The sequence below is a fragment of the Pocillopora damicornis genome, chromosome 9 (assembly GCF_964200805.1).
Source record: "Pocillopora damicornis chromosome 9, jaPocDami1.2, whole genome shotgun sequence".
Taxonomy (NCBI): Eukaryota; Metazoa; Cnidaria; class Anthozoa; order Scleractinia; family Pocilloporidae; genus Pocillopora; species Pocillopora damicornis.
The window spans coordinates 7,742,269-7,762,402 of record NC_142678.1 but is presented as its reverse complement, the minus strand read 5'-3'; the positions used below and the strand labels follow the sequence as shown (position 1 = coordinate 7,762,402).

At 39.5% G+C, this 20,134-nt stretch overlaps 1 protein-coding gene across 1 annotated transcript; it reads right to left on the bottom strand.

Moving 5' to 3' along the window:
* Positions 1 to 172: 172 nt before the first annotated feature.
* LOC113684574 (collagen alpha-6(VI) chain-like) lies at positions 173 to 18,487 on the bottom strand. Its single transcript, XM_089183210.1, has 9 exons — positions 18,156 to 18,487; positions 10,859 to 11,443; positions 10,527 to 10,556; positions 8,988 to 9,563; positions 7,863 to 8,435; positions 6,572 to 7,135; positions 4,043 to 4,609; positions 3,098 to 3,682; positions 173 to 804 (listed from the first exon to the last, which is right to left on the bottom strand). Exons 1-9 carry the CDS (start codon positions 18,232 to 18,234, stop codon positions 173 to 175), a joined length of 4,191 nt encoding a protein of 1,396 aa, XP_089039336.1. The 5' UTR covers positions 18,235 to 18,487.
* Positions 18,488 to 20,134: the final 1,647 nt, after the last annotated feature.

Genomic DNA, 20,134 nt, shown 5'->3' with positions numbered 1-20,134 from the left:
GCCAAAGCAAACGGGAAGAAATAAGCAATACAAAGACCAAAGCTACAGCAACAACAAGAACAAGAACAACGACGACGATCAGACGGCAACAAGCGCACACAAAAAGAACACCCGGCTGATAAGGACAAAAGCTGCTTACGATCCTTCAATTGATATTCATTTGCCCTGCTTATCAAGCCCCAGCAGCCCTGAGGCCACAAGTGCTACGAACAGATTTCTGACGATGCTTACCTGCAAGTCGGCAAGCCTGGCTGGTCAGGTTGCTGAGTTTCAACAGCAGGTCTTCGAAGTCAGCCGCCACCACAACATCCTCGTCACTCTCCGTGACCAGTCGAAGTTCTTCTCTGTCCACACCCTTGCCAACACCTACGGCTAGAACACGAACACCTGCCTGTCTCAATGGTTCGGAAGCCTCTTTTAGGCCTTTGGCGTCGGCTGCTGCGGTTTGGGTACCGTCTGTTATCAGCATTGCAATCTTGGGCACGCCCGACCTACTTTGAGCGAAGATATCCTTGGCTGTTAGGTCCAGTGCTTTGTCGATTCGTGTCAATCCTCTCTCGTAAGGCAGACTGTCTACAGCTCCACCGAACTCCTTCGGGTCCGAATACTGGCCAAATCGAGCTTTCACTGAGGCCGAGTTACTGTACAGAACCATGGCCGCTCGGCTGCCGTTTGGAGATAGGCCAAAAGTCTTCGCCACTTCCTTGACAAAGTTCTTCTGTTTCTTGTAGTTTGTGCGGCCAATGCTGCCCGAAGAATCGATGATAAATGCCAGATCCACGGGAGTGCTACACGGCGGTGGTGCTAAGGAGAAAGAAAGGCAACATGTCAGACTAGTTGTGGCCATTGAAAAACATGTGAAACGGCCGCCCGGCTTGCTAGGAGAAAGTCCCATTCAATTGTGAATTGCCTTTGTCGAGCTCAGGCTTCAGGTGAAAACAATCTGTCAAATTGGGAGGCTAGGAGGGTGTATCGATGTAAATGACCCATTTGGAGAGAGCGACTAGTATTGTGCAAAGTTCAAATGGATGCGATTTGCACGCAACGAAAGGAAACTCTGAAAATAAGGTGACAAACTTGTACGTTCCGTTTCGTATTTTGGTCATTATCTTACGAGAAGTCCCGGATGTTCACTTCCATCGAGCGCTCGACCTCTAACAGGTTTTGATTGTAAGTATTTTTTTAAGTCTCCAGGGCTGGATGAGTTTTTAGATATTTTTAGCTGAAGATTGAATAAAAACTTTTAAGAGTTCAGATTGTGGTTTTGTTTTTCCCTGGAGACACTGGAGACATTTTACAAAGCTCTCCTCCGGAGTTGGCCAAATAAGGTAACTCCGAAAGGGAACAAATTCGTTTCGTTGAACTTGTTCATGAATTTAGTCCAATAGCGAGCTTAATGATACTCTAGGACACTTTGTAAAGGCTCCATACTAACCTGAGAAAAGTAATTTCTTTCAATTCTTGGCGCGAACAGGAGAAATTGAAACGGCTTCGACTAAGTTTTTGTGGAAGACTTGAGCCTTCAGTAAGTTGTTTTGTTTTTTGTGTTACGCTTGCGCAGGCGTGTGACGTAATTGTCTTACGCCATTGAAATTCAATTTCTGTCTGTTTTGGTTATCATTTGCTTATCGATTAGTATGCCTTTTGAGGGTGCCTCAGTTATGCAGAGTCTTTTTTTGACATGTTCACTTTGATTGAAGAGGGATGATGTAGTTTCTACGAGCGCTAACTGGCCGAACAAGGAAAACAGTGTGAAGGCAGCTGCGTCACAACGTGAGGTATTAAAGCGAGCTTTACTCGATTTGTGTTGTGTTAATTCAGTTGCAATGATAATGTACGTGAATTTGGTTTGAAATGATCAGAAAAAGCGACGATGAGAAACGGTAAACATTAATGAGATGCAAAAGCTAGTGTTGACCGTGAGACGAGGACTTCATACTCGGCCACTATGGTCAGGTTATTTATGTGAAATTACTCTCAACGTGGATCCTTAGGGAATCGGGGTCGGTGATAATATTACAATGTGATAAAACTGAGGGCGCTATAGTAAAGCGGAATCGAGGAATTGTGGAAAGGAAGCCTGGAGAAAATTCAGGCTTTAACGGGCAGCTTGCCTGCGAGCATCATTAGCTTTCTTGATTTCCATCAATCAGTGAATGAATCAATGAATTTTTTTTGATCAAAAATGTTGTGTTGTTGATTGTAATTACCCCGGATAGAAATTTAGGTACATAAACATTTTGCCAGTGATTGTCTCAGAAACAAATTATGTTATGTTATGCAACTGATACACAGTTAGGGCAATGAAAGTGAACATGAGAGATTTTACTGAGGAGAGCAGTCTATTTACAAAAAGTGGAAATAAAATAAATTTAGATGACCAGGAGATGGCTTAACAACTTACGAATTGGTTTTCTCAGGTTAGTTGCAGCTAAAGTCATCATAGGTACATAGCTCTTAAGAAATCTAGCCTAAATAGTATTTGGGGGCACAGGAAGAAGTAAAGATGAGGCAAAAGAGTTTAAAGGTGCTTAACTAATTTCAAAAAGCAGAACCGACATAAGATTTTCCAAAAATGAGCATAAGCATTTGTTCACCTGAAATGACCATGGGGTAATAAAGAGACAGAGGAGCCTCACTCAATGGTAGACAGGGTGCTATGGAAACACTCGATAAATCATAGAACAAAGAGGAATCAGATATTCTAGTATTGAACAACAGAAGGTCTGAAAAAAATGTCTTGTAAACATAAACATCTTTTGTCATTACCTTCAGTAATAACCGATTTAGGCTTTTTCCTTATTTGAGAATGAGGAGATTTAGTTCATCACCTGTAATGTTCCAAATATAAACACCTTTATCTGGTCTTTTTTTCTTTATATTTTTGCTTTTTTGGAGAATTTTTTTGCATCTGAATTTTTTCAGACTTCTTTTCTGAAAGGACTTTTTGTAAACAAACTACAAATATTTTATTATTATTTAGATAGTGGGGTTAAGTTTAAATTTAATAACTTCTCAGGAGCTGGTTTGACTTCTGCTTTCTCTGGGAGGTTAAATTGCCTACATGTTTTGAGGACTCGTGGGAAATTGCACTAACCTGCTTGTTCGCATATCTTTTCACTGATGTTTTCCTTGTTCAAAATCAATTCGCTATAAGATTCAGCTGTCACAATGTGCTCTTCCTCATCTTCTACAATGATCTTTAGCTCTTCAAGGTCAACTTCTGTGCCAACGCCCAGGGCGATCACCTTGACCCCTGCCCTCCTTAACAGCTCAGAAGCTGCGTCTAGAGCTTTCATATCCTCGCCAGAATTTTGCTTACCGTTCGTCACAACAAATGCTATTTTAGGTATTCCTCTTCTAGCTTGAGGAAGGACGTCTGCCAAGGCGACATCAAACGCTTTGTCCAGTCTTGGCGGACCTTTTTGGAGAGACATTCTATGAATAGCTCTTTCAAATTTATTGATACTCGATGAATCTTCGAATGGGAAATAAGCAGATGCGGAGTCACTGTACCGTACTACAGCCGCACGACTGGTGTTGTGAGAGATCCCAAAACTCCTTGTGATGGATATTACAAGAGATTTTTGTTTGTCGTAGTTTTCGATACCGATTCTGTCTGAAGAATCCACAAGAAAGATGATATCCATAGCGTAGCCACAGGTTGGTTCCTCGATCGGCTCTACGTGTTAAACAAGAAAATTTTGATTGAAAAAACAAAACTACAGCTGCTAAATTAAGTTTGTTGTAACGTCAGTCACTACTACCGACAACAGTCCTTCTCGGGACTACACCCATCCAGACGATAAGACGACACTATCACATGCCATCAGTTAAGGAAAGTTAAATCGTCATCTTGGACACTCTAAGCTCTTACGTCATATTTCAGTATTGCAACTGTGGTGCTTTGCGGTCTTTGTGCACTCCATGATGGCTATGAGGGGAGGGGAAGAGGAGGTTAGTCCTCCCTCGTCATTTTGTTTTGGATGGGAAGCATTTACGTCCTGGAAAGGCAGATAATATATTATTCACATTTTGTTACCTGCTGCTGCGCAAACTTGCTTTGCTATGTCACGTATCTTTAAAGTCATATCTTGAGAATTCTCAATTTGAAGGAAGTCTTCTTTTCGCGGAACAAGACTGCGCCACTCTTCCACGTTCAAGGCCTTGCCAATCCCTAAAGCAACCGTGCGAACACCTGCCTTAGCGGAAGCATCGAAAGCTTGCTGGAGTTCCAAGGCATTTGGTCCACTTGTTTGACTTCCATCAGTGACGACCACTGCCAACTTCGCCGCACTAGGTCGTGCTTTTGGAAATAGGTCAGTTGTGGCCATATTGATAGCTGTGTCTAGTCGATTATCGTTTACGTCGTCTTTCACTATACTTTGAACAACGCTCAGAAAGTAAGTTATGTTCAAAGAGTCATCGAAGTTTGATTTTATAGAAGGTTTTTCTCCGTAGGTTACAACTGCAGAACGAGTATTATTTCCGAAACTTTTTGCCATGACCTCTACGAAGGCTTTATGCTGTAAAAATTCCTTCTCGTCAAAAGTCTTAGAGGAATCTATCATAAAAAGGATGTCCGCTGGATACTGGCACGGCGGAGGAACTAACAAAAAAGAAATTGAATTTTTATAAAAAATAAGGCGACCAGGTTGGCTAGCGAATAAACAGTACTAGTGTTTTTTCTTTGTCAAGAGCCGATCAGAAACTCTTATCACTTCAAACGCTAAGGTCTTAGAATTTCATTTGAACTCTTAAATCAAATTGGAAGATATGTTTCTTGAAAGAGGTCAAAACCTATGTTCAGTCAAAGTTGAAGGGAAGTTCTGATGATTTTCATTTTGCACTCATTCGCCTCAATTTACGGATCACAACTCCAAATATTGCATATTTGAGAAAATTTGTGATACGCCAAGAGTGACGTGTCGTGGATCAGTGACGGATCCAGACCTTGAGCTAAGGAGGGTGGAGGGGGGGGGGGGGTTGTCGCTTGCCCTGCCGGCTTTTCTTCCTTCTGCGATTCTTAGAGGCCGGTTCTTCCTTCTGCGATTCTTAGAGGCCGGACCCTCCGAACCCCTCCCCCAGATCCACCACTATGAATTGCCACATAACGTGCAAAAAATAAATTGTGGGGGACAATGCCAGTAGAGTTATATTTGGGGTAAGTTTCTAAAGAAACTGTGGTGCTGCGTCGGTGGGAGAGTATAGCAGGTAATTTAGTGTGAACAACTGAGTTGAAAACGTAAATTGGCCACCGTAAAGGGTAAAAAAGCTGACGTTTCGAGCGTTAGCCCTTCGTCAGAGCGATTGGAGGAATTGTGGGTTGTGTGTGGGTTTATATGCAGAAAGTGGAGCTACGCTATTGGTGGGAATATGTTGAATATTGGTGGGAATATGTTTATATGTGGGTTTATATGCAGAAAGTGGAGCTACGCTATTGGTGGGAATGTGTTGACGAGAAAACAGGAATAAATTAGTTGAATGAAAAGCGCTCGTTGATTCGGTGGGGATTGAGGGTGCCGATTTGGAAGATAAATTTTTGCACGTAAAGTGATCAGTGATCTTAATGGATCTATTGGGTCCCGATATTTTCTCTGCACTGGTATTGACTAAAAAATTGATGTTCGATAAACCTACGAAAAGATTGGCGTAGCTGGGTCCCATTTTAGTACCCATGGCCACGCCATTAGTTTGTTTGTAGTAGTTACCACCGAATGAAAAGCAATTGAGTGTGAGTACTAGTTCGGCCAAACAGAGTAGCGTTTCAGAGCTAGGTTCCTTAACAGTGTATCGAAAGTATCTACCACGCCCCACAACCTGAACTCTACGGCCGTTACATTGACGATTGCATCGGCGCTACCTCCTCTACCAGAGAGAAGCTCACTCAATTTATAACCGCCGTCAATTCCTTTCATCCGGCTCTTAAATATACCTGGGAAATTTCCGACACTTCTTTGGCTTTTCTAGACATCAAAATTTCAATTGAAGGCAACGGTTTATGCACTAGTGTTTACTAGAAACTTACAGATTCACATAGTTACTTGTTGTATTCGGACTTCGTCGTTTATGTAGTGACGACTCTGATTTTTCCGAAAAATCAGAGGCAATGTGCAGAGAAAATATCGGGACCCAATAGATCCATTAAGATCACTGATCACTTTACGTGCAAAAATTTATCTTCCAAATCGGCACCCTCAATCCCCACCGAATCAACGAGCGCTTTTCATTCAACTAATTTATTCCTGTTTTCTCGTCAACACATTCCCACCAATAGCGTAGCTCCACTTTCTGCATATAAACCCACATATAAACATATTCCCACCAATATTCAACATATTCCCACCAATAGCGTAGCTCCACTTTCTGCATATAAACCCACACACAACCCACAATTCCTCCAATCGCTCTGACGAAGGGCTAACGCTCGAAACGTCAGCTTTTTTACCCTTTACGGTGGCCAATTTACGTTTTCAACTCAGTTGTTCACACTTAATTACCTAGTAGAGTTATATTGCCTGGCACTATTTGGAAACGTGAAATGCAACTAACAGAGATTAACTGTACTTACCAGCAGCAGAGCACGTGGTCTTTGCCACTTGAACAGAATCCTTCAGCAGAGTTATAAATGAATCCTTAATGACGAGATCATCGTCTTTTTCAACAAGTTTTCGTAAGGATTCGCGTTTTATTTCTGAGCCAATCCCCAAAAGTAACACGCGGATACCTGCCTTCCTCAACGACAACACAGAATCCTGCCATTGTCCATTATTATTCTCTCTCCCATCAATGACGACCACTGCGATTTTTGCCACCCCCTTTCTTGCCTTTGGAAACACCGTCTTCTCTGCAAGTTTCAGTGCCAGACGGATATCACCTCGTTTATCTTTATATGTTAAGGAGGATAGGGAGTCCTGGAATTCCTTTGTGGATGTGAAAGATTCAAACGATGCACTCACAGAAGCAGACGAATCACTAAAGGTCACGATGGAGGCACGACTCCTTTTTGACGAAATGCCGAAGCTCGTCGCGATTGTTTTTAAAACGGTCTTTAGTCTGAGGAAGTTACCCGCTCCAATGCCTCCTGATCCAAATATAAAAGTCAAATCCGCAGAAATGTCGCATGGCTCTGGAACTGAAAAAAGAAAGTTTGGCGTGAGGGGGAAATATTTTCGGGTAAGGAACTGCCTGTTTAGCGAGTTTATCCTACGTGCTTTTTAGAACGATTCTCGAAATTCCGTAAGTATCATTAGACTTCCCTGAAAAATTTGAAATGGTTGAAAAATATGCAATTGCTGATTATGTCACACGTAAAGTTTTACATCAACAAGTCAGCTTAGAGACTATTGAGACCTGGTCAACCCATATAATTATACTTGTTGTACCTGGCATATTTACATGATCAAACATTGTTTGTAAGTCCAAATCATCCTGATCTCAATATCTAAGAGATCTTAAGGTTGGGAAGTTCAACTACGAAATCAAACTCGCACTGATATTGAAACAAAACGGGAAAGATGACTGAAAACCATTTACTTTTAGAGAAGCCTGAAACTATTAAAACAGGTTGCTATGGTAAAAAAATGCTGACACATTTAAGGGATTTGTGAACGAAGAAAAAAAATTCGATAATATGTTTTGCCGGGTGATGAATATGATATAATTAACAATTCAACTTATTTGCTCATACTGACGATTTTAAAATCGGTTTACAAAGATTGAAATGCTACGGATCCATCAATGTGCCATTAGTGACAACTTGAGGCCATTCGTCTCGAACGCTGCACTTTCTCGATATATCTCTACCATTCACCCAATTTTTCAACTGTATATGAAATCTTTACTGTAAGAAAAGCTCTTACCTGCTAGATTACACGTAGATTTGATCAATGCTCCAACTCTGCTGATCAGTTCTGTAAAAGATTTGGCAAGTAAAACATCTCCATCCCTCTCGACTATAAGTCGTAGCTCTTTTTCATCGACTCCAGAACCAACCCCAAGCGCCAATACTCTTACTCCGGCCTTTCGCAACGGTTTGGACACCTCCCTGAGATCTTTCGTATCATCCATTTGGGTTTGTTTTCCATCTGTTATTACCATGGCAATCTGATAGACACCTTTTCGGGCATTTGGGAATACCTCTCGAGTGGCGACCTCCAAGGCTCGGTCGATGCGAGTAAAGCCTCGCTCGTGACGAAGGGCTTCGACGGCCGCTGTAAAGGACGCTGTACTTGAATGGTCCTCAAATCGTATCTTTGTTGACGCTGAGTTGCTAAATAGCACTAGGGCAGCTCGAGACTTATCTTTGGATATTCCAAAGCTTTTGGCAACTGCGTTAATAAAGGCTTTCTCTCTTCGGTAGTTGGTACTCGAAATACTTCCAGATGAGTCCACAAGAAAAGCGATATCTACCTGCGTTCCACAGCGGGGAAGCTCTAAAATTGAATAGTGTTGAAAAGAGTTAGTTGTTCACTTTACAAACAGTATTGTGAAAATAGGAAAGATCAGTTTCATGTGGTGTAAAAACAACAATTCATAAGACAATTAAGTTCCTTCATCTAAAAAAGGTCATTTCTCTTTTAACGGTCAATGATCTTAAGGAGCCCTGGTTTGCCCAGTCAAACACTATTAATGTCCGTACAATAATTTTTTCCAACGTTTTGACAGTTCAAACTAATTTTTTTACTCTTGAGGAGAGCCACGAAGAAAACGGCACATTATTGTATCATGATTTTTAGTAGATGTTCGTTTTAACCCTTTAACTCCGGGAGGTGATTAACATGTAACTTCTCCCTATATATCCATACAATATACAGCAAACTGGTAATGAGAATACTTCAAGTTATCAGGTAGAGGTTGTTCTCTTGATCTAACGCCAAATTCTTGTAAGTTATTAAAAAGGGGATGTGTAATGGCTAGAGGGGAGAATTAACAATCAGATCGTGGGAGTTAAAAGGTTAAAAGCACTAATTCAAGAATGAACCAACCTTCATTCCCTTTACACGCGCTCTGAAAGAGTGGTTCCACTTCGGATACCAACCCATCAAATGACTCAGCTATCACGACATCCTTTTCGCTACTGGCGATTACTGTAAGCTGGTTCTTGTTCACACGTTTTCCAATTCCTATCGATATGATTCGTACTCCTCTCTTTTTGAGGAGGTCAGAAACCTTATCGAGAGGAATTTGCTTTGGAGCCCTTGTCTGTTCTCCGTCTGTGAGGACGAACGCGATTTTTGGCACCAGAAAGCGGGGTTTTCCTCGACTACTGAACACGTCAAAAAGAGCCTTTTGAAGAGCAAGATCTATCCTGGTATAACCTCGTTCATGTCGTAAGCTTCGCACAGCATTTGCAAACGACCCATAGGTAGAGTGATCTGTGAACCTGATCCTCGTGGTTGCTCTTGTACTGTAAACCACAACAGCTGCACGGGATCCTCCCGGGGAAATGTCGAATTTTGAAGCCAGTTCCACGACAAAATTTTTTACCTTTCGGAAGTTTCTAAAAGAAATGCTTCCGGATGAGTCTACCAGGAAAGCGACGTCTACATCAGGTTGGCATTCTGTCAGAGAAGATCATGATGAATATAACTGGAAATTATGCTCATAAGAACTATCTACCAGTTTAGTATTTTTGTTCTGCTGCGAGTCAGATCAGGAAAATAAGAATCCCGACAGATTTTAAGCAGTTTTATAAGATATATTCAGAATGCCAAAAACGCTTTGACCGAGAAATTATTGAAGGTATCATCATCAGATGGCACTGAAAAGTACCTTCAGCAAAATAGTAACATAAACTTGCCCAAAACAATCTTTTGCGGAATTGTGCCTCTTTAAAAATATACTTCTTCGTAAATGAGCGTTGGGGGGGGGGGGGGGAGGGAGGGGGGGCTTCCTACAAAGAGGCTGATGTTGCACTGGAGGGATTCGCATTGTCACCACTAGGTTAAATATAATGGAGTTGCAACTTCAATAGAGTTACTAGAATGGGTCGCACATTTTCGGTATTTTGAGAGTAAGAAAATTCTGTTAAGTAGGGATTCAACAATGGGAAGATTGTTGCATTCACCCAAAATGTCTAAGATGAAGTTTATAATTAGCCTCAGAAAAAGCTTCAATAGGGTAGGGGCCAGCGGCACGTACCCAACAAAATGGACTTCGGTAACCCCCCCTCCAATCATGCCAATGAAAGAACGAGAATCAAGCTCGCCAGCATGAAAGAGGTGTGTTGGAAATGACAAATAAATCGCATGCAGACTTTTTCATTTGATTGTTTTATTTCGCGGGATTAAATTTTCGGTGAGAAGTCATATTTGCGAATCGAGGACAGGATTGTTTTCATGAATGCAGATATCTCGTGCTGATGCATTATTTCCGTTACTAGTATGACGAGTGAATTTTCGGAAACGTTTTTTTCTTTTTCCCAAAATTCGTTAAGTTGACATTTCTATTACAACAGTACCCTACTTAATGAGTTCCATTGTAAATATTTATTCTGGTATAAAACATGAACTTTATTTACTTACCATCGTCAATTTCCTCTGGAATAGGAACAGCTGAAATAACAAAAAAGTTTCAATATATATATTGATATATTCTTTATCTTGAACGGCATACCTTTTAGTACAAGGAATGCGTAATACCCTCGGCATAACGATTATCGATGTGACCCACACTTTGCCCACTAGAATGGGGGATTAGGTCGTGCTCAGATTAGCAGATGTTCGGGACCAAGCCCTTAACATCGTGTCTTAATCAATCTTGAAAGACAGAGCCTGCATCAAAGGTCCTTTAATCTATACAAGTTACATTGCGAGCTTATGGTATTATTTTTCAGTAATGAAAAGAGGGCTGTTACCTAAAAAGCTTTCACATGCACTCTCGGCGATCGGTTGCACTTTTTCTAATAAGTCGTCAAATGTGTCTGCCTGTATGACGTCCTTTTCGTTAGTTGCAATTGTCATAAGTTCTTGAGTTTCGACTTGTTTTCCAACTCCTATTGCAACGATTCGCACTCCTTGATCCTTGATAAGGCGGGCCATCTTTCCAAGAGAGAGTGCTTGGGAGTCTTCCGTCTGTTTTCCATCGGTGAGGAGGAAGGCAATTTTTGGTACTTCATACCGAGAACTGCCTCGTCTGCCGAACAAGTCGTAATAGGCCCTTTGAAGAGCAAGATCTATCCTTGTGAATCCGCGCTCATGTTTTAGGAGTTTCACTGCTCTCTCAAACGAGTCTGCGCTTGTGAAGTCATCAAACTTGATTGCAGTTGTTGCGCCTGTACTGTAGAGAACAACAGCCACACGGGATCCCCCTGGAGAAATGTTGAAGCTCGCAGCGAGGTTTGACACAAATGTTTTCACTTTTTCGTAGTTTTCACGGGAGATGCTTCCCGAGGAGTCCACCAAGAAGGCAATGTCAGCATTAGAATTACATCTTTCTGTGACTGATAATGCAAAAAATGGTTCACACATAAGTCACAATCTATTAGTTGAGATCTATGATAATCGGGGGAAGATAACTTCTCCATCGAATTGCGTGGATTCCAGGAGCAGTCCTTTTTTTTAGGTTTTGGGATATGTACAGGAGTAGAAACATTATGAGTTGAGGTATATACAACTATCACGTTTTGTCTGAAAGGATCTGATGGTTGCTTCAAGAAAAGTAATTATTCGAGTCTGCCAAGTTACTTAATTAAGTTATGGGGCCCAGAAACGATACAAGTTATGGGCTGGGTTTTTATGCTCTCTCGGGTGTTCGAGCGTTCGCTTGAACGTTAATTAAATGAAACAAAGCTTCAAGTTGCTTAGAAAATAAATACTTCACATTGGTACATACACGAACTCTATTGGCCTATTCGGATATTTAGGGAAACATTCATTGCCTCGAATATTTTCTAAATTCTTTGAATTCATTCCAAGATCAAGATGAAGCTTTTAAGTCCCACTACTGACCTAGACAGAATTTCTCCTGACACTATCAGTACGATATCGAGCAGACAAGTAATGAGAGTAAAGAAAAATATCAATTAGAAAATTATTGGTTGATCCCATCCCAAATTCTCCAAACTAACATCACATGATTTTCATGGTAGACAGTAAGGAGAATTGCCTATGAAATCATGGTAGTTGAAGGGTTAGGGCTATTGTAAATTATTGGTTTAAATTTCAAGAAAGATAACACGAATATTAATTACGGAGGTATGGGAAAAATCAATCAGAAAAAAAAAATGAGATGATGACAGTGTAAAATTCATACTAAGAAAAAAACATGAAAGACCTTCTTGGCTTCCATTGCAAGAGCTATGAAATCCAGACCTTAATTCATATCAAAAAAACAGGAATCAGCGGGTGATTTTGTCTTTGCTTAATTAATTTTGATTTTTGGGATTTTTTCCTGTTACTTTCAGACAGTAAAACATATTGCGTTTTTCACTATTCTCCCTTTTGTAATTGTTGGTGGGCTTCTGAGCAAATAATGTGAGCTCGATCATTTCGCCTCATGTCGGTTCTTACAAATGTTTTAATATAAGCAGTATGAAATTTTTTTTACTGGGGTGTGACGGAGTGTACGGTTTAAACGTGTTTTCTCGAAAGACCTTGCGGGCATGCCTTTGCAATCGATATCTCTGTCAAGAGACGAAAGGCACAAAGCCGATCCTTTGGAAATCTCAGATACCTGCACGTCCGATGCGCATAGGTGAAACGAAAAAAAATTAGATTAGAAACGCATGCAAATGGTTCTCCTCGACGACTTATTAACGAGCAGGGAATCTATCCGTTGCACCTCCGGAAAGCAAAACAAGAACAAAAACACAAAAATAACGACAATAGCAAAATGAGCTAACTCAAAAAACGGACTGATCAATCCCCACTGAAGCAACCGAAACAACTCTGAAATAAACCCACTTAAAACATTTGTTTCACTGTTTTTCGTTCGTAGTGCAAAATGTTGTTTAATGACCATGCAGAAAAAGATTTTGTCACGGATTCTTTTCAGGACGGCAACACGTATTATAGTTAAGTATTACATGATGAACGACATTAAACTTAAAAAGAAAAAAAACACTGGTAAAGGTCAGAGATGGAATGAGATAATGTGAACTTTAATTTTTGTGCAACAGCTTCTAGAATGTACCAGAGACTATGCTTTTATCTTCTAACTCTCTCATTAACTGGTATTCAAACGTTTTGCTGCCAGATGTGCTTCTAGAATTCGAAGCATCAACCGAAATCGCCTAGGGCTGGTCCTTAAACCTACTACCGAAAAGGCTAATGATTTTTATGAGCTGCGTGTGTCTGAGATAGACAAGAAAAATGGGCCCTGAAGCTATAGATTTGGTGTCAGAAACTATTAGGAAAATTCAGGCTTATGCACCATATGTTCGAGATTAAGACAGGTGTTAAAGCATTACTTTCATTATCTGTTATCAAATCTACGTTGAAAATGTAAATTTCTAAATGAGTCGTTTATTTTCCAATCTTCGAACAGAATTTTTTTTCGATACGGTGATGCTTCATTTTGAATATAGTGGGCGATTCCCCTGCAACATTTTCGAATATTTGTGGAAAAACTCCTCTGCGAACTCCACAGGAGTTAAGTTTATGCTTTCGACAACTGATTACTATCTCGAGTGCACAACAGAGATCGTGAGAATCGGCATCTAAAGTGAGGTTAATGGGTTTAGCATTTCTATCTCAAACTCATAACTGAGGGCAGGCTTCTTAGATAAACAGCTGTTGAGAGGTCAGTCTGGCCTGTGAAGCTATTGTTCCTATCATTGGAACTGCTTCCCTTTTCAGTAATTTTTTAAATTTTCCTTTTGCATCTTAAAATAGATTCTCACAGCTATTAAACCAATGAAAACCAATTCCTTCTGAGGTCGTTCAGTACATTCTATTGATTGTACATAATTTGGTTTTATCAGCTGAATTGATCATGTAAATTAACCACTTTTTAGCCCTTCGCCAATCTAAAAGATTATTTATACAAATTCAATTATCTATTTATTGCGATGATGCTTAAACTGCCTTTGGAGCGCATGGAAGTGTTAGCTGATCTTGGGAGCTAATACATTTAAATTGATCTTGTAGTTATATCTTTGCTTTGATCTTCTTTTATGAACACATCCAAAGCATTACTGTTTCACGCCATTATGTTCACTTTATGAGCAGTGCCCTTTTGTGTGTCCTCATAATGTTCTGCATCAGTATGAGACATTTATGTATTTCAGTAGACAATAGCAATGTTCAAGCTTAGTCGTTTCCAACGTTCATGCATGAAACCTATCAAGGAACAACTGAAAGTTCTCTGTCACGGGATAACATACACATTTTAGTAACATGAGTCCCTGGTGTTATTTCGATTCAAATGTTGTCTTACAAAAAGGCCCTAGATTAGCAAATACCGCCTCCCCCTAATAACAGTTCTAGAATCTTCCTAATAAGTAGATACTTAAACACATGGAAAAGCTAAAACACAGATACATAGATACGCGTAATTAGAAAATTTCAATTCTAAATGGTGCTGAAAACACTACGTAAAGATTGAATTTGAGGAAGATTTCAGCGCCTTGAGCCAGTGTTCCCGTGACTCTGACAGAGCGTCTATAAACTATTCAGTCTAAAAAACAAAATAAAATAAAGCGCAATGGGTAATGTGCAAGTCTTTTTTTCTGGTAGGCTCGAATTCTTTAATAATACGGTCCTTTGGATATTTCCAGATTTGTCAAGTTGTCGAAAAATAATTCTCAGTCGGATAATATTACTGATCATGACCACGTAAATTCTTAGACTATCACACAGCTTGAACGAGTTTGAAGTTGTAAAGTATGGGATGAATATAGATCAAAAAATTCTACATGTTTAGAAAAAAGACAATTCCTCAGCATGTTACTATTTTTGTTTAGGTCATCATAAGCTTATCACCTCAGTAAACAGGATTAACGGTGATAAACTCTCTCCCATTTCCGACTTCTCCAAATAGGACATGCTTTCTCCGTTTCGGACCGCTTCCGAGCAGAATTAGGAAAATTGCACGAAAAGTGGAACTGTCGCACTTTTTTTTTTCCATGGTAGCAGTTATGTCCTCTTAAGATTTGGATCCCTAAACTGGGAAAGACAGGGACTTTTGGGCGGGCCAAAATTAACATGGACACAAACTACAACAAACAAATATATTTGATGATGAATGTGCGATATGTTACTCGCCCTGATAAAAACAACGCCTAAGCCAGAGGAACGGAGGAAGGATGATGCGAAATTTTAACAAACTTTCAAATCTTGTGGGAGTTTGAAGAATCATTTTGTCTCGAATTTCCTTAATTTTGGCATGTCAGTTCAGCGAATCTGGTCTCGGTGAAACCCAAATCATGCCAAGAAAAATCTAAGCCGATTAACTGAATCAATCTGTGGTTAAGTAAGCAATCTCAGAAGATGTCGTGTCAACAGAGAGAAGCTGATCAAGAGGGGAAGAATTCTTCAGTTTCCGTTTATTTGGTAAATATTTTTTTTAGAGGGCAACTTTACTCAAATCTGTCGGCAAACAGATCAACCTCCTTCCAATAAATGAGCATAATCTAGTTAAAAGAATTATTTTACGGGTCTGTAATGAATGCACAACCGCATTGCTCTCTTTTGAGTGGCTTTCCTGACGAGTTTTCTGGAAAATTCTTTGGGGTTCTTGCGCACTGATTGGTTACCATTTTATTTATTCATTTACAAGTCCTCTTTGTACGAAAAAATTCAGCGATAAAAGAGCAGCTAATAATTGAGGAGCATAATTACAAAAACTACTAGATGGACTACATAAAAATTTTGTCTTGAAAATAAAGCGAATGAACTTTAATCGTTTAAAAAACTCAATAATCAGGAATGTCTTCGCCTTATTATTAAAAAAAATATATTCGTGTTAATCCCCACAGATGGTCAGAATTACTACCTTAAAAGGTGCTATATTTCATGAAAACTAAAAGGCTTTGAAAAATTTGTTTCAAGATAACCGAATCGTTGAATGTTTGGGTGATTGAAGGTGTTCATAAATCTTGGCCACTGTTCATAACAACAACCGAACTAAAAGCGATTGATCTCAGGCATTAAATTGTTGTTTCGCAATAGATCGTGATAAGTGTAGATTTAATTACAACCGTTTCCCTTTACGGAATTAATTGAGCCATTGAGATATCGTACTAAAGTGTTTCGTTTAATTTATCAATTCTGTCTCCTCAACAAGCAATCATATGTCATATATCTTCTTGAACAATGGTACCTTAAAATCAGTGAAAGAATATATATCTCTCTCTATGGGGTATTTATATGCCCAACACGAGGTAAAGACAAGTCAAACAAAATCCTTGCCCTCTGATCTCAATTGACCACTCTTCAATCGTGCAAAGCACTCAAAAATAAGACAATACTGGCTTACAACTTGGAGGAGGCTTTCCCAAATCGCATATTCCATTTACCCTATTGAAGTCGGCAAATTTACGCGCCTCAAACATTTCATTAGCCTTAGCATGTTTCTCATAAAAGGAAACCGAGGAATTCCGTTTATTTTTCGTTGTCTGCTAAGGACACGCATGTTTGACCTGTTTGCCCCAATATGGCAGATAATAATCGTACATGGTAGAGAAAGAGTCAAGGAGTTCCAATAAAGTTGTGAATAGACATTCCCTTTAATACCAAAGTGGTAAATGTGAGAACTTCTTCCAAAAACGACCACAGGTAGGCTATGCTCGATTAACAAGTACATTTGGTGTATGTCGTAATAGCGCAAAAGCAGAGATGCAAGAACAGTATACCTATGGGCAAAAGGCCCTATTCGGTATCCAAACATTTATGTGGGATGTAAATGGAATTTAAAAAAAAAAAAAAAAAAAAAAAGCTGACCTCCCCTTAGTTGTTTGATTCTTTTGATTCTGGTGGGGTTCTTGAGTCGATTGTTGGCGAGCTGTTTCGGTCTATTTCGGTCTCACTTTCCTTGACTTTAAATATAAATTTTTTATGTAACTCTTACAAGGTTAGCTATCTCGTGGGTTAAATCCCGCACGTTTTCGGTCTCTAAATGCAACCTCTTTCCCAATGCAATATTCTGTTACGTAATTAGCATATGGTACAGATGTACTCGTAGAAGGAGCTTGGGATACCCGTGATGAAACTTATCTTCGCACCCATCCCACGTAAATAATCTAAAAAGAGATTTTTTAACAGAACATTCCTTAAAGATGCCACCAAATACGAAAAAATAATCAGAAAAGCAAACAAATGAGCGATCAAATGAACATGAAAATATTCAAACAACAACAAAACCGATCTCATATTTTCAACTATTGACTAAATCATATGAAATTTCCCAGTTTATTTTTTTTGCTTATTGTCTGGTCTTCAAAAACTGTCTGCCCTTTTCCAATAAGCGTTTCTTTCGCTAGAACCAAATGTCAACACTTCAAGACATGCTTACGTACAATGACTTTGATAAAGGAATTATTCTAAAAAAAAGGTTAAAAAAAATCTAACTCGCGTGCTTCGTTAGAGAGTTTTTATCCTCTTTTAATTCTAAACAGTCGCGGAAAAGAAAGAAATAACGAGGATAATCGAGAGACAAACTATAAGAAAAGCGAAAGTAACATTTTGTAGCTTTTGTTGTCTTAAAAAACATTACCCACATAGGATACAAAGCTGCGTGACTATCAAAACCAAAAGAGGAAGGATCGCTTCCGGTTGTGGAGAACCAAAATATACAGCCAAAGCACATCTTATGGATAAAGGTAGCACCACATACATTGCTAACTGACCTTTAGTTCATGATGGCTGCATGAATAGTAATATTCACTATCGAAAGTTATTTAAAATATTAATTCTTTGAGATCTAAAGACAACAGAATTGACTTTTGGCCACATTTTGTTGGTTTTCAGTATCTTTAATCAATAATGGCTTAGTAGCGAAAAAAAATGTGCTTTGAACGGTTTGTGGCTTTCATGTTGGTTTGCTAAAGAATCGTAAGATGTAATGGTTGGCAAAAGACCCGAGAGAACGCCTTTAAGGGGAAATATGTAAAATTTTCATAGATGCAGTGCGATTTTGAAGTGGAAGCAATTTGTATTATCTCGGTGGATTTTGTTAAATAACTGACCATCAATAACAAAACATTGATTACTAACCTTGTGTTGCTGAAAGCTGGAAAAATACGATCACTAAAGTCAAAACCCGGCGAAGAAACATCCGAATTTTCCCCTTCATCTTGGATGAAGTTACATCGTGGGCTTGACCGAGTATGAACCGTTAGAATAAACTGCGACTTGTATTCAATGAAGCGCTGAAAGGTCGGAGCTTAAGAAAAGCCGACCCAAAAACGTTTCAACAAGGAATCCAGGTGTGGTTTTATGTGGTCAACTTTCTGTTTTACCACAGCTTGGAAATTTTGTCAACCGTCTCGAATTGCAGACAAAGAGTTTGATCCAAGGGATACGTTTTGGTTATTTTGCCCCAAAGTGACAGTGCATCCGTGGTATCCAAGTTTATATTTATGAGGGTCACCAAGAGTAACAATGACGGACAACTGTCATTGGTTGACAACCTGTCTCGCTAGAACTGCGAAAAACGTGATGCGTCTTTAAGGTCCATGTGCGCTACACACTCCTGGTGAGGTGTTGATTGTTCACTGTCATCGTCATCATCGTCTATGCCGCCCGAGAGTCGCAAAGTAACGAATGAGTCCACGGCTGATAACAAACGTTATTTTGTTCCTAGAAGTCTTTATTCGTCAATGGATGCTTGTTGTTGTCCAATCACATTAAAAAATTTGTCAACACAATACGTATATTTTCACCGTTCGAAACTTTCTAAAGAGTCGAAGCAAACCAACGTACCAGCATTTCAACTTTAGTTTTTCAGGATGTTGTTTAGTCGCAGCATAAATTTTATTTGTAATGTACAGTGCTCATTGGGTTCGCAACGCAATTATACAGGAAATCGTTGTTGCATTGAGTTCTCTTTCTCTTCACACAGCCCTTCTGGACTTGGTGATCTTCCTCCTGGTTTCTCAGCAGTTTTCCACGTTGATTATTATAGACAAAAGTGAAGGCTAACTTACTGGGAGGGAAGAATTTTACCTGTGAACGTAAAGGAACTATTTCTTTTATGGCATTGATGAAACATTCCTCGCTGTTCTTTGAAGCTGTTAGCTAGACAATGTTGACACCACAGCTTCTGTCAACGAGAGTAAAGTTGCAACTCTTGGAGCTTAAGTGAATACATTTCTAACGTTTTTTTGATTATCGTTTTGTTAAAGAGTAGATGACGCAAATTAAAGCGATATTTGCGAGATTGTTCCTCTAGAGATTTCATCATAGATATCTATAATGTAAACACAGAGACGAAAACACATTGAGATATTTTTAATTTGACCGAGTGATCTCCAATCAGCTTCATAAAATCCGTTGGAACAATCCAAACAACCATAAACTTAAATTGAGGCCTCTGGAGATTCGTCCTATTTCGAGAGATAATTTGTTTGCCAAAGCTATCAAGAGAACCCATGTCAATATTTCGTTGGCCACAAATCTTGATGACTTATAAGTTTTCGTCCAACACGTAAATGCGGTAATTTGTGGTACAGGAAACCTTTGCTCTGTACTCCTAGAATATTACTTTTCAATTCATCTGGGAAATCAGTTTATACAACTTGTTTACAAAACCATCAACCAAACGTCGACGGTATGCTTGGTTGGTATTGCGTGAACATGGTGGTATTGTAGGGCTTGGATGCATGAATATCATGGTGACCCCATGCAGGAAGGTCGCCCACATTCAGGAGAGTACTAGGACCAGTTTTTTCTCATATTTTACACTGTTAAGTTTGAGTTTCTTTCTGTTTATCTCCGATACATTAGTGACTGACTACCTGATAGCTCATTAACAAATTGTCGATAAAACCTACGTTTCGTTGAGGTATTTTAATCACGGAATCCGATATGATAAGGGTTGTTAATTTTAGTGGAAGCTTTAGGGTTGCATGTTAGGAATGTGCCAAATATTTAGAAACTTGTTCAAAAGATATTTCTGAGTTTAGCTTGAATTTACCGGTAAGCTTTCTGCAACGTCTGTGCCCTCATGCTATTTAACATGGGGAAGAGAGCGT